Here is a 15,031-nt window from a genome sequence, read left to right as displayed (position 1 = left end):
GTTTCAGGCGCGAGACCCCTGACATTAGAGTGGATCGTTCAAGCAGCTCCTCACGATCACCATGACGGACCCAGACCTCAACAATAAGCTCGATAGACTACTCACTCTATTGGAAGCTCAGCTAGAGCTTACTAGGCAGGGTCATCGAGAGGAACGACTACAACGAGCTCAGCTGGGTAGGGAGGAGACAATGGACCTCTCTCACTCGGAAGACCAAGCAGGAGGAGGAGATGAGTCTATGATAGGAGACCCACATACTCCTACTCCGGCTCCACGACCAAGACGATCAGTCTCATTCAACCTGGATGAGCAGGAGGACATCAACTACGAGAAGTATGCTTCACCTACTGGGCCAAGATATGTCAAGACTAAGCTGGACCCCTACAGCAGGACTAGGACGGATCCTTACCCCCTGGACCACGAGGAGGATACCAGCATCATGGCAGAGATTAACCGGTCAAAGCCCATTGCCACCCCCTTTCCAAAGTTCAATCCCCGAGACATGGAGATCTTCATTCTAGAAGCCGAAGCATGGTTTAAGTTCAACCAGGTGTATGAGCAGTCTAGGATGATCAATCACATGGGTGCTCAACTGGAAGGGACAGCAAGAGAGTGGTGGACCTCCAAGCTCCGTATTGATAGAGCTAGAGAAGGAAGGTTGTTCAATGATTGGCACTACTTCACAGAGCGACTGTCAGAGCAGTTCAACCCACGCAATGCTAGGATGGAGGCATACAACAAGCTGTTGGCTCTCAGACTCACAAGTGATGCTCCTGGTGCCGACACACGTCATGTAGAGCGGTTCAGAGACTTGGAAGGACAGGTCAACCTAGATGACAATGAGCTAGTGATTGATCTCTTCAGAGGTAGTCTCACTCGTAGCATACAGGAGAAGTTCGAGAGGAATCCACCTGGGAAGAGATGGGAGTGGTATCGAGAGGTCGAGGAGATCGATCGACAGAGGATGCTACTACAGCAGTCCTCGGCTAGACACTCACTTCCAAATGCCACGTCACCTCCACTAAGAACTGGGTCTCGGCCAAATCAAAGTTCAATCCCCATCCGACAACCCACTCAACCTTATCCAGCTCGATCACCAACACAAGCAACTACACAAGCAACTACACAAAACCTAAACAGACCAACTAACCGACCCCTTCCTCATCAACCCACCCAACCCTCGAAGCAAGGAAGCCCTGCTCCATCAGGTATCAACACCTGTCATGTATGCAAGGGTATCGGCCATTGGGCCAGAGACTGCCCCAGCAGGGTAAACCCTCTTAGCTCTCGACCCATGGGACCAAAGGTTATGGTCACCACAGCAGACCCCTTCGAGGAGGCCACCGACTCAGGAGATGGCCCCACAGGCAGCACTGAGACGGGTGACCCCGAGGCCATGGACCTCAGCTCATACCAGCAACCCATGGACCTCGATCACGAGGAGGAGCACGATGATGATGATGACGAGGGAAACGTCAGTGGGGTGATGCACTGATGGCATGCATTGCTCTACAAACCTCCTCGCCATCACTCTGTATATATCAAGATTGTCAAGTATGTTTCTCTACCAGTGGAGGAAAAGCAGTACTGGAGCTCTCTGGAATGGTTCAAGACCATCCTGCTCGGATACTAGCTGATACCGGTGCTGGTTTGTCCATAGTCTCAGATTCTTTCATTAGTAAGTACCAAATACCCACAAAACCCATAAAAACAAGATCGATCCATGGTGTCACCGGGCACCAACTCTCCATCAATAGTTCTGCGAGCATGCAGGTATCTATTGGTACACACAATCTGGGTGTGGTCGAAGCTTCAGTGGCCGACACTGCAGACTATGACCTCATCCTGGGGTTCACTGAGCTACGGAGGCTCAAACCCACCATACAATGGGATACGGGCCAGCTGGAGTTCAAGACTCAGGAGCAGGACCGACCCCCTAGGAGACCCCCTGAAGCAGCAAGAGCAGGGGACCTAACCATGAGGAGACCAACCCTTCATGGTAACGAGTTCGTCTCAGCAGAGCGCATACTACGAGCAGCTCTGGAAGATGGACCCATAGGGTTCATGCTGTTAGAGGAGCCACCATCATCACTCCCAGCCTTTGGTTTTGTACCTACAGGCGCAGACAAAGGAGTCGAGATGGAGGTGGAGGTAGATAAGGTGGTGACGGCTGCAGACATACCAAAGCCATACCAACACCTGCGAGATGTGTTTGATGAGGTGGAAGCAGACAAGCTGCCCCATCATACCGAGCATGATCTCCACCTCGAGTTGATAGAAGGAGGTAAGCCACCTCAAGGGCCCCTATACCTTAAGGGACCCAAGGAGATGTCCGAGTTGAGGAGATACTTGGATGAGAACCTTGAGAAGGGGTTCATAAGACCATCGAAGAGCCCGGCACGATCACCAGTGCTCTTCGTACCAAAGAAGGATGGAGGTCTCAGACTCTGTGTGGACTACAGAGGTCTCAACGAGATCACTGTCAAGAACAGGGCACCATTGCCCCTCATCGAGGAGCAGCTGTTCTTACTCAGGAAGGCAAGGATCTATACCAAGCTAGACCTTAGAGCAGCATACAACCTCATCCGGATTGCTAAAGGAGATGAATGGAAGACAGCTTTTGGCACTCAGTTGGGACTCTATGAGTACCTAGTGATGCCCTTTGGCCTAGCCAATGCTCCGGCTCACTTCCAGTCATTCATCAATGACATCTTCCGAGACATCATTGGAGTATATGTAGTGGTATACTTAGATGACTTCCTGATCTTCAGTGACACTGAAGAGGTACATGTGAAGCATGTCACCGAGGTCCTCACTCGCTTAAGGAGCAACAGGCTCTTTGCTAAGCTGTCGAAGTGTGAGTTCCACACCAAGACAGTCGAGTTCCTGGGGTACATCATCAAGCCAACGGGCATAGAGATGGACCCAGAAAAGGTGCGCACTGTCAAGGAGTGGCCAATGCCAGAGTCAATCCATGACATCCAGAGGTTCCTGGGTTTTGCCAACTTCTATCGAAGGTTCATAGCCCACTTTGCTCGCATAGCCAAGCCCTTGACAGCACTGGTAAAGCCTATAGAACGGTTCAAGAAGCTCGAGCTACCAGAGGAGGCCCAACAGGCCTTCCACAAGCTCATCCAGGCCTTCACATCAGCAGGAGTGCTTCAGCACTTCGACTACCACCTTCCAACAAGGTTGGAGACTGATGCAAGTGACTTTGCTATAGCAGGAGTGCTCAAGCAGGAGCATGAAGGACGATGGCATCCAGTGGCCTTCTACTCTAGGAAGATGTCTTCTGCCGAGAAGAACTATGAGATCCATGATAAGGAGCTCCTAGCTGTGGTCGCCTGCCTCACTCAGTGGCGACACATGCTAGCTGGACTACCGAACCAACTGGTCATCCTCACTGACCATGAAGCCCTCAAGTACTTCAAGTCACAGAGACGCATCACAGGACGACAAGCTCGATGGGCAATACTACTAGCAGACTTCGACTTCATATTGCAGTATCGACCAGGAGACAAAGGTGGTGAGCCTGATGCTCTCACCAGAAGGACAGACATGCAACCAGCCGGTGAAGAGCAGGATCACAATGTAAGGCAACTACTGCCTCCTCGAGTGTTCAAGGAGACAGCAGACCATGACTCGCTCCTAGTGGCCCCCATGATCTCGATGGAGTCCATAGCATCAAAAGGTCTCAAAGACCTGGTCAAGATCTTCCAGCCTTTAGACCAAGAGCTACAGGAGATACATAGGAAGAAGCCTTTCGAACTCAAGGATGACCTATGGTACAGTGGAGGAAGGTTGGTTATCCCCAAGGTGATCATGCCAGGGAGGACCAACAACCGACACTCAAGGAGTGCCAAAGAGGTAGATGGACAGTCTCTCTCTGTAGAGCATCTGCGATTCATGGTGATGACCCAATGTCATGATGGTATCACTGCTGGACACGTAGGAAGAGATGCTACCATCAAGGCAGCTCAACGACATTACTGGTGGCCAAACATGACAGCTTGGATTGCAGACTATGTAGCAAGTTGTCCTGTATGTGCTAGGTACAAAGCTCCTCGTCATCGTCCATATGGTTTGCTACAGCCACTAGCAACCCCAGACAGGCCCTGGGGCTCCATATCCCTCGACTTCATTGAAGGACTACCACCATCAAAGAAGTATGACTCCAAGACCTATGACTCTATCCTAGTCATCGTCGACAGGTTAACCAAGTTTGCCATACTAGCTCCAACCCATAAGACAGTCACGGCCAAACAGACTGCAGTATTGCTATATGGACACATGGTTAGACTCTTCGGATATCCAGATCACATGGTCTCGGACCGAGGCAGGCAGTTCATATCAGGAGCATGGAAGGCATTTGCAGAGCAAATGGGTGTGAAGCACTCACTTAGCACGGCCTACCATCCTCAAACTGATGGTCAGACAGAGAGAGTCAATCAGGTCATAGAGCAATATCTCAGGATGTACTGCAACTATGAGCAGAATGACTGGGCCAACCTGCTGGACACTGCGGCCTTTGTATATAACAACACGGTCCACAACAGCATTGGTGTCTCACCATTCTTTGCATGCTATGGATGGAACCCCAAAGCTCATCCTGACATCCCTCAACGACTAGGAGTCAATGATCCAGGTCGCTTCGAGTACCTCATGGATGGAAAGGAGCGTTGCAAGTACCTCCAGGAGCAGATCAGAGAGGCACAACGTAGATAAGTAAACCAGTATAACAGGAAGCACAAGGACATCGAGTTTAAGGTGGGTGATATGGTCTATATCAACCGACGAAACTGGAAGACAAGGAGACCCACACCCAAGTTAGACACCCGGTTCGCAGGACCCTACCCAGTTCAGGAACGGGTAGGACGCCGAGCTTATCGAATCACATTGCCAGCAAACCTTAGGGTGCATGATGTGTTCCATGTCTCCATGCTCGAGCCAGCAAGAACAAGTTCTCTTCCTCAACGTGCTGAACAGCCCACCATACCATCACTTCCAGATGAGGACCTCGATTTCGAAGTCGAAGCACTCATCGACAAGCGTTCACACAATGGGACTACGGAGTACAAGGTGTTGTGGAGAGGGTACTCAGAGGAAGCTGCTTCATGGGAACCAGTAGAGAACCTCAACTGTCCCGACCTCATCCAGGAGTATGAGGTGTCGGAGGGGGGACGAGTGAGTAGACAGAGTGGAGAGAGGAGGAGAGAACAGGAGGAGTCAGCATGAGAGGAGGAGAGAACAGGAGGAGTCAGCATGAGAGGAGGAGAGAACAGGAGGAGTCAGCATGAACCAGACCAGAGCACGCCTCGACGGAGCTCGGCTCTTAAGAGGGGGGTAGTGTCATGGGCCTGGATGCTCAAGAAGCAGGAGGGTCATGGGTTCATATGGAAGGAGCACAGGTATCGAAGACCTAGTCGACACCAGTAGAGAGCATGGTCGTAGTGCAGTCTCCATGGAGACCATGGACTCCTATGGACTCACATGCAAAGGAGGGCCAAGCACAAGCCACGAAGAGGACCAAGCTCAAGGAGCATGCAGATGGTTACCATTCAGGGGCTCGAGAGACAAGAGCCAAAGGAACTGTCACTGATCAAAGGAGGAGGAGCAGTGTCGAAGGAGTCGACACCAGGTCATGAGGAGGAGGAGCAGTGTCGACAAGAGGCACAGGGGTGCTAAGCAGGAGAGGCCCCTGAGCAATACTCGATGAAGAAGGTACTCTCTGGAGAGAGAGCAGGAGCAGCATCGCTGGCAATGCTGTGAAGAGGTATATAACCATGCTTTCTCATCATCATAGGTCGAGTGGATCCCCATCCACTCTACTCACCATAACTAGTTATCACTTCAGCATAAGTATACATTAGTTTCAGTCAGCATAGCAGCAATCTATCAAGGTTGCTCCTCATCGTAGTGTGTGTGTTGTATCACCACTACCTGACGTCCGAAGGCGCCTATAGCAGGTTAGCGGTCCGGATATAGATAGAACCGAAGGCAGTAGTCCACTGCGGTCCGGGGATCACTTCAAGCATCAAGTCAACACACTGGACACTCGTGTTGACGCCACCAACCTTATCACCAACACCATCAACCTCATTATCATCGACATCACCAATCCCATCACCAACACCATCAAGCTCATCATCATTAACACTCACACCAGACCTTGGTGTCATCATAACATTGATATCGATCGTGCCGAGCTACCCCTGAACGGAGTGTCCACAGAGGTCAGCCGAAACCTACGATAGTGTATACAACGAACGCCACCTGCTGTCACTGCACAACTTGATAGTCACCGATACCGAGACAATAGCTGTCACACAGTTTGATAGTCACCGAGTATCTCGACGGACCGACCTGGGTTTCAGGCGCGAGACCCCTGACAGTATGCTTATCCTTTAACTTGTTTGTGATCGCCTTAGCCTTATCTCTTCCTGGGTGCCCGAGACGCTCATGCCATAGTTGTTGCTTTGAAACTTTCGGCTCATTCTTAATATGCTCGAACTCCTCATCAACACCTTCAAACAATGGTGCTGATGTGGCCATCGCGCTTTCTTGCCATGTGTCGCCTCGGAACTCCAGAAGTCCTCGCTCGCGATTCTTTGCAATCTTAAGTGTCATGCCGTTTGTTAAGAAAATTTGGCCGCCGGTTGTGTCCAATATCACTCGTGCTCCTTCATCTGTTAATGAATTTGTTGACAGAAGGTTAACATTAAGGTGCTTTACATACAATACATTTTGCAGAGGGATTTCCCCGTAATCTGTTGATATGCTCGCATCTCCTATAGCTGCCGCTTCCAAGACCTCGCTTCCGGCGGTAATTATCCGCTTTCGGCAAGTTCTCGGGTGAATGAGCATGCTGTAGTCGTTCACCATATGGTAACTCGCCACCGAGTCCAAGATCCAATGAGCTGTTTCTTTTGGGTTCGAGGGGTCCTGCCATTTCGTTGGGAGGGTGAGGGAGCACCACGCTTCCTATTTGGGTTCAGCGAGGGGAGAGTCCTTGGGAATGGTAACCAAGGCGTCACATTGGCTGATACCATGTCCCGGTCGCTTGCAGATCCAGCATCGGATTCGGCGTGGTTTGCTTGCGTTCCTCGGGCTCGCGTGGCTGTTGTCGGCTTCGGCTTCGGTCTCTCCGGCCCGTTCATTTTGATCGTCGTTGCCGGCGGTTCTAGCGCTGGCTTGTCGGGGGTCGATCCTTTGCGCGGGGACACTCTCGACAGCAGTCTGCCGGATGCTTAATGCGGTGGCAAGGGCGTTGAAGTCGATTTGATGGACGGTGGCAACCGTCTCCTTGTACACCGGATGCCGGATCGTGCATTTCTGCAGGGCCGAGAACAATGTATCATCGGCGAATGGTTTTCCGAGGAGACTGCTTTCAGTTTGTATGGACCGGATCTCTTGGATTAGCTTTCTGGCATCCGAATGAAACATCTTTGCATCGTTGAGTTGCGAGATAAGCGCAAGTCTGTGGGACGTCTTGGTGGCTTCATTCATGAGACCGTTTTCGATCTTTCTCCATACTTGGTTGAAAGTAAGGTACTCCTTGATTACATCTAGAACGAGGTAGTTTATATTGTGTTCTCCGGTGGTATCGATTGTTCCACGCAGGGCGTTAATTAAAGCATCGTCAAGGGAGCGGCTCCATTTCGGGTGTTTCTTGTCGTACGTTCCCTCGAGATGTTTCATCGCATGAGGCACGGATCGGAGGAAAGATTTCACGTGAGCGCTCCAGCTATGGTAGTTTCGTGACGTGAGCTTTGGCACAGGTTCAAGGAGCTTTGCTAGGGTGCGAAAGTTATATCGCTTGTCGCCATCATCAAAGTCGGAGTCCGAATCGGTGTCTCCGTCGGCTTCATCGTTGATGGCCTCCGGCTCGTTCTCGCTCGTGGCATTATTGTCGACCCGAACCTGGGTGTTCTTGCCTTTTCTGCTTCCTTTAGTCCTCGTTTCGGTGTCTTCTACCATGGTTGTCGGCGAGTTTTCGGTTAGCTCGGTGATAGCTTCTTCAGACTCTTAATCAATTGAAGATAACAATTAATATACGGCGTTATCGGGGTCACGATCAGACTCCCTTTGCCACAGCCGTATGTTCTATGTAATGCTTAGTTTTCATAGTGTGAGACTAAATGACAAACACATATATATACTCCATTCACTGCTCTGATCCCATCCGAGGCAGGGTGTGTTCCTTCATTTGTACCCCTGTGTTGCTATGATACCGGGTGCCACTGTGCTGTCACCATGACAACAATTGCGTACCTCATTGTGCTCCTCGCTTATGTGAGCCTCCCGTATCTCGATGTCTCGGCCGTAACACGTGCACCTTGCTTGAGATGCCGACGCATCTTCAACTGCATTTTTCAATAGTGAGCGAAGGGGCAAGTGACCAAATGCGCAGAACTCCATTTTTCGTCGCAATGCTTGCTGCACGTGACTTGGCGTGCACATCTGAGCAAGGGCCACACGTGTCGCAACCTGCTCAGTCGGTTTGGACGCTTCGTTTTGCTCCGCGCTGTCGCAACCTATTCAGCCACTTAGCCACTCAATTTGTATATATAAGCTTCATTTCGCTCTTTTCTCTCTCTCTTTCCTACCATCTCCTCTTCTCGCAAGAGTCGCGCAACACCGACCTTGCTTTTCCTTCTTTTCCCACCGGATTCCCTCCCTTACGTTCCGCCTGTACGCCCCGCTCTTCTCTGCGCTCGATCGGCCCCTTACGGCAGGCAGGGAGCCTTTGAGCCAGCGAGCCACCTCGCTGACCCGCAATCTAACAGGATTTCCATATTGTCTCGATATCAACCAATTGACCCTCATCTTACGGCCGTGTGAGCCAGGCTGGGATTGTTTTCTCTTCCAGTTGAAGGTCCGTCGGCATTCCAATCGGACTTAGGATAGAGCGAGGTCGTGAATAAACAACGTGCATACGAAATGTATGAAAGGTTGTCATGGCAACGACTCAGGAGCATTACAGGAAGCACTCGACTCATCCCAGTATGGCGTGCTCAGAAGAAGATGCTAAGGTATATATATGCCCTTGAAGTTACACTCATCCATAGAAATGATAAGCATTCAAGAAGTCATGATAAGGGAGCCTGATCGTGGCTCTAGGACAGAGTATCATACCTTGTTATCTTCAATTCTTCCGCACGCTCTTCTCTCTTCCTTCTCCATCATCTTCTCTTCGCTCGCTCGTTCTCCTCTTCTTCGCGCTTGCCTCCAGGCTGCGCTTCGTCAAGTTGTCATCACCCCTACTTGTGAAGCTTAAATGTGCCCTAGTCTATGGCCCAATCTATTCAGCGTCAACTTGAAGGATGGACACGGTAACTCGGTACTATGGGATGCACAGCCCCTGGGTTCAGAAGCTAATAGATCAAATGAGCAACCAGGGTGCTGAGGACGTCGAATGGTTCACGACGCCCGACGGCTACGTACTCAGAACCAGAGTCCGTTGGGCTAACCTCATGGTCATCTGTCACGTATGAGGCCATGATACCATCAGACGCAGCAGAAAGATACGATCAGTTCCTAGCCACCTCGTTCGTGCCTCGAAACCTACCCCTCAGCGTCACAGTGATCCGTTGTTGGTCGACCGACGACGGACCAGGATTAAGCCTAACGCTGTGGAATACGTCATCTAAGTACCTCAGGGTTCCGCCCTTGCCAGTCGTCGCCCTGATGCCACAGTACGTCTATTCATCCGAGGCTATCCCATCCGAGGCTACTGACGGTGCTAGAGCCACCGGCTCCATCGGCAAGTGTGGCAAGTACTTCACTACGGGTCCTGGAGGTATTGAGTTCACTGTGGAGGCCTACATCGGCTCTGATATGGTTGATCCCCCTGTGATCGTCGAGATTAGTGACCCGAGGGATATCACTGCGGCACTTGAAGCTTCATACAAGATCGAGGTGGCCGATCTTGGCGTCGTGTATGACGACGATTCGTACACCCGTACGTTCCCCATCGGCGACACCATCATCGAGCATAGGCCCCCAAGATGTGCATCTCGGAAGTCCGTGCTACGTTTGATGGCACTAGCAAGTTCACTACCGGGTACGGTGTTAGCTACGTGTCGCTCGGTATCCCGACTGAGGTCATGGATATGCTCATCGATGCGATCAACGCTGACTTCAGCGAGCATGACTGGGCCCGAGGTGCTAGCGCATGTGAAGTCCCTAAGCTTCAGACCCACGATGGCTATTCGTGGCTGCCTGTCAAGATTCCCAAGGAGTTGCCTGGCTGTGTACGTACTAAGGGACAGTTTGTGAAGGTTCCGGACGTGCCTCGTTTCATCCGTGACCAAGGCAAGAGCATCATGTGCAATGCCTTCGTGTCGATGAGACTGAAGCGTGTGACCAAGACCTCGATTCGCAATGCTGCGCAGTGGGAGCTTGCCATGACCGTGTCATACGTCCAGGTCATTGATTTCACTACCAAGCAGTCACCCCCGTTCTACAACATGTTGTCCTTTAAGGGCCGTAACAGGGATGCTACGGATGATGTCATTGCCACCGTCAATGAATGCTAAAGATAACGATCCAGTGGAGAGCTAAAGTGACGAAGGATCGGGCAAGATCGATCTAGAGCGTAATCGGGGAAGAAGATCTGATCATGAATTAAACGGGGCTGATCTGACGAGAGATCGGATACAACACAGTCCCACTCGTTGTCAGGATAGGTCATGAAACAGCATACTCCCACGATAGGTATCAGCCTCATGAATGTATATACAGCACGCGTGTAAACTGTCCCATGATTTTACATGTCACCATACATCACTCTAATGCTCAATAGCTATAAGTTGTATTGCCACACTGTCTGATATTGTCTGAAAGCCCTGCTTCTTCTCTCCAAGATGTCACAGGGCCAGCGGGCCAGCGCAAGAAGGGTGCACCAAATTGACCGATGGCATTCATGGTAATGTCATGCAGGATCAGTGGATCAACATATGAAGGGTGCACCAAGTTGATTGGCACCAAATCATCAGGGATCAATGGAGCTAATTGGGCTGGTAGTGCATATGATATATGAGATCAACCAAACTCTGGGTTCCAGGTTAATCTCATGAGGATCAATCAGAATCAGCCAGATCAGCATGCCTCAGCAAGTTGGCCAATACGAGCAAGTACCAGGAGATTCAGGAAGGAAGGTACTGGCATTAGAAGGAGAAGCATATGGAGATAACTGTCATGGGCCTGAATGCTCAGGAAGCAGGAGGGTCACTGGTTCATATGGAAGGAGCACAGGTAGAGATCTAGTCAATACCAGTAGAGAGCATGGTCGTAGTGCAGTCTCCATGGAGACCATGGACTCCTATGGACTCACATGCAAAGGAGCACTGAGCCATATGCGAGGAAGGCCAGGCACAGCCACAAGGAGGACCAAGCTCAAGGAGCAGGCACAGCCACAAAGGGGACCAAGCTCAAGGAGCATGCAGATGGTTACCACTCAGGGGCTTGAGAGACAAGAGTCAATGGAATGATCACCAGTCAAAGGAGAAGGAGCAGTGTATAGGTAACCAGCAAGCAGGTTCTGAGGAGGAGGAGCAGTGTTGAAGGAGTCGACACCACTCAGGAGGCACAGGGGTGCCAAACAAGCAGGATAGCAAGGAGGAGGAGCATGTCAGGGGTCTCGCGCCCGAAACCCAGGTCGGTCTGTCGAGATACTCGGTGACTATCAAACTGTGCGACAGCTATTGTCTTGGTAGCGGTGACTATCAAGTTGTGCAGTGACAGCAGGTGGCGTTCGTTGTATATACTATCGTAGGTTTCGGCTGACCTCTGTGGACACTCTGTTCAGGGGTAGCTCAGCACAATCAATATCAATGCTATGATGACACCAAGGTCTGGTGTGAGTGTTGATGATGATGAGGTTGATGGTGTTGGTGATAAGGTTGGTGGCATCAACACGAGTGTCCAGTGTGTTAACTTGATGCTTGAAGTGATCCCTGGACCACAGTGGACTACTGCCTTCGGTTCTATCTTGATCTGGACCACTAACCTGCTATAGGCGCCTTCGGATGTCAGGTAGTGGTGATACAACACACACACTATGATGAGGAGCAACCTTGATGGATTGCTGCTATGTTGACTGAAACTAATATATACTTATGCTGAAGTGATAACTAGTTATGGTGAGTAGAGTGGATGAGGATCCACTCAACCTATGATGATGAGAAAGCATGGTTATATACCTCTTTACAGCATTGCCAGCGATGCTGCTCCTGCTCTCTCTCCAGAGAGTACCTTCTTCATCGAGTGCTGTTCAGGGGCCTCTCCTGCTTGGCACCCCTGTGCCTCTTGAGCTGTGTCGACTCCTTCGACACTGCTCCTCCTCCTCATGACCTGGTGTCAACTCCTTCGACACTGCTCCTTCTCCTTTGATCAGTGACAGTTCCTTTGGCTCTTGTCTCTCGAGCCCCTGAGTGGTAACCATCTGCATGCTCCTTGAGCTTGGTCCTCTTCGTGGCTGTGCTGGCTCCTTGAGCTTGGTCCTCCTCGTGGCTGTGCTTGGCCCTCCTCACATATGGCTCGGTCCTCCTTTGCATGTGAGTCCATAGGAGTCCATGGTCTCCATGGAGACTGCACTACGACCATGCTCTCTACTGGTATCGACTAGATCTTCGATACCTGTGCTCCTTCTATATGAACCCGTGACCCTCCTGCTTCTTGAGCATCCAGGCCCATGACAGAGCAGTGTCAAAGGAGTCGACACAGCTCAAGAGGCACAAGGGTGCCAAGCAAGCAGGATAGCAAGGAGGAGGAGCAGTGTCGAAGGAGTCGATAGCTCAAGGAGGACAGGAGTGGTGCCATAAGGGCCCCCTGTACAGTACTTGATGAAGAAGGTACTCTCTGGAGAGAGAGCAGGAGCAGCATCACTGGTGATGCTGAGAAGAGGTATATAACCATGCTTTCTCATCATCAAAGGTCGAGTGGATCCTCATCCACTCTACACCCTTCATAACTAGTTATCACTTCAGCATAAGTATATATTAGTTTCAGTCAGCATAGCAGCAATCTATCAAGGTTGCTCCTCATCATAGTGTGTGTGTTGTATCACCACTACCTGATGTCCAAAGGTGACCCATAGCAGGTCAGCAGTCTGGATATAGATAGAACCAAAGGCAGTAGTCTGCTGTGGTCCAGGGATCACCTCAAGCATCAGTCAACACACTGGACACTCGTGTTGATGCCACCAACCCTATCACCCACACCACCAACCTTAGCACCAACACCATCAACCTCATCATCATCAACACTCACACCAGACCTTGGTGTCATCATAACCTACACATTGATATTGATCATGCCGAGCTACCCCTGAACAGAGTGTCCACAGAGGTCAGCTGAAACCTATGACAGTATATACAACAAATGCCACCTGCTGTCATTGCGCAACTTGATAGTCACCAAGCAACATAGCTCATCGAGACCAATACCAAGACAATAGCTGTCGCACAACTCGATAGTCACCGAGTATCTCGACAGACCGACCTGGGTTTCAGGCGCGAGACCCCTGACAATAACCACATGTAGGAGCAGGGGACCAAGCTCAGCATCACATGGACAGTTACCACTTGAGGGGTGCATGCATATAGCCACACAGGACCAAGCACAGGGGGCAACTGCATGACCAAGGGGTTGTCATGGGCCTGAATGCTCAAGAAGCAGGAGGGTCACTGGTTCATATGGAAGGAGCACAGGTATCGGAGATCTAGTCGATACCAGTAGAAGAGCATGGTCGTAGTGCAGTCTCCATGGAGACCATGGACTCCTATGAACTCACATGCAAAGGAGCACTGAGCCCATATGTGAGGAGGCACAGCCACAAAGAGGACCAAGCTCAAGGAGCATGCAGATGGTTACCACTCAGGGGCTCGAGAGACAAGAGTCAAAGGAACCATCACCGGTCAAAGGAGAAGGAGCAGTGTATAAGGAACCGGCAAGCAGGTCCTGAGGAGGAGGAGCAGTGTCGAAGGAGTCGACACCAGGTCCTGAGGAGGAGGAGTAGTGTCGAAGGAGTCAACACCACTCAGGAGGCACAGGGGTGCCAAACAAGCAGGATAGCAAGGAGGAGGAGCAGTGTCGAAGGAGTTGACACAGCTCAAGAGGCACAGGGGTGCCAAGCAAGCAGGATAGCAAGGAGGAGGAGCAGTGCTAGAGGGGCCCCTGTACAGTACTCAATGAAGAAGGTACTCTCTGGAGAGAGAGCAGGAGCAGCGTCGCTGGCGATGCTGTGAAGAGGTATATAACCATACTTGCTCATCATCAAAGGTCGAGTGGATCCTCATCCACTCTACACCCTTCATAACTAGTTATCACTTCAGCATAAGTATATATTAGTTTCAGTCAGCATAGCAGCAATCTATCAAGGTTGCTCCTCATCATAGTGTGTGTGTTGTATCACCACTACCTGATGTCCAAAGGTGACCCATAGCAGGTCAGCAGTCTGGATATAGATAGAACCAAAGGCAGTAGTCTGCTGTGGTCCAGGGATCACCTCAAGCATCAGTCAACACACTGGACACTCGTGTTGATGCCACCAACCCTATCACCCACGCCACCAACCTTAGCACCAACACCATCAACCTCATCATCATCAACACTCACACCAGACCTTGGTGTCATCATAACCTACACATTGATATTGATCGTGCCGAGCTACCCCTGAACAGAGTGTCCACAGAGGTCAGCTGAAACCTATGACAGTATATACAACAAACACCACCTGCTGTCATTGTGCAACTTGATAGTCGCCGAATGACTAGCTCGTCGAGACCGTCGAGACCGCTACCGAGACAATAGCTGTCGCACAGTTTGATAGTCACCGAGTATCTTGACAGACCGACCTGGGTTTCAGGCGCGAGACCCCTGACACATTCCTACTACAGATCTCAATGAATTCTGCTGCAAATCCCACGATTTGCCCAATTCCTTGATTCCTGCGCTCCCTTCATATGAGTTGATGGATCTTCTTACTTCCTGTGCATCCAGGCCCATGACACCTCTATCTGTTCGAATC

The 15,031-nt window shown here is 50.8% G+C and overlaps 3 protein-coding genes across 3 annotated transcripts; 2 read left to right on the top strand and 1 right to left on the bottom strand.

Annotated features, from left to right (window-relative positions):
- Window positions 1-61: 61 nt before the first annotated feature.
- On the top strand, window positions 62-5,235 carry UHO2_03304 (uncharacterized protein; the record flags this gene model as incomplete). Its single annotated transcript, XM_041558219.1, has 4 exons — window positions 62-978; window positions 1,270-1,478; window positions 1,577-4,685; window positions 4,743-5,235. The coding sequence occupies 4 exons, from the start codon at window positions 62-64 to the stop codon at window positions 5,233-5,235; spliced, it is 4,728 nt and encodes a 1,575-aa protein (XP_041414153.1).
- A 1,746-nt stretch (window positions 5,236-6,981) lies between these two features.
- Window positions 6,982-7,977, bottom strand: UHO2_03303 (uncharacterized protein; the record flags this gene model as incomplete). The annotated part of the gene is made up of 1 exon (XM_041558218.1): window positions 6,982-7,977. One exon carries the CDS (start codon window positions 7,975-7,977, stop codon window positions 6,982-6,984), a length of 996 nt encoding a protein of 331 aa, XP_041414152.1.
- Window positions 7,978-9,498: 1,521 nt separating this feature from the next.
- Window positions 9,499-10,538, top strand: UHO2_03302 (uncharacterized protein; the record flags this gene model as incomplete). Its single annotated transcript, XM_041558217.1, has 2 exons — window positions 9,499-10,022; window positions 10,049-10,538. The coding sequence occupies 2 exons, from the start codon at window positions 9,499-9,501 to the stop codon at window positions 10,536-10,538; spliced, it is 1,014 nt and encodes a 337-aa protein (XP_041414151.1).
- Between the last annotated feature and the right edge of the window lie 4,493 nt (window positions 10,539-15,031).

Source organism: Ustilago hordei (assembly GCF_900519145.1).
Source record: "Ustilago hordei strain Uho2 genome assembly, contig: UHO2_contig_05, whole genome shotgun sequence".
Classification (NCBI taxonomy): Eukaryota; Fungi; Basidiomycota; class Ustilaginomycetes; order Ustilaginales; family Ustilaginaceae; genus Ustilago; species Ustilago hordei.
This window is presented reverse-complemented; position numbering and strand designations above follow the sequence as displayed.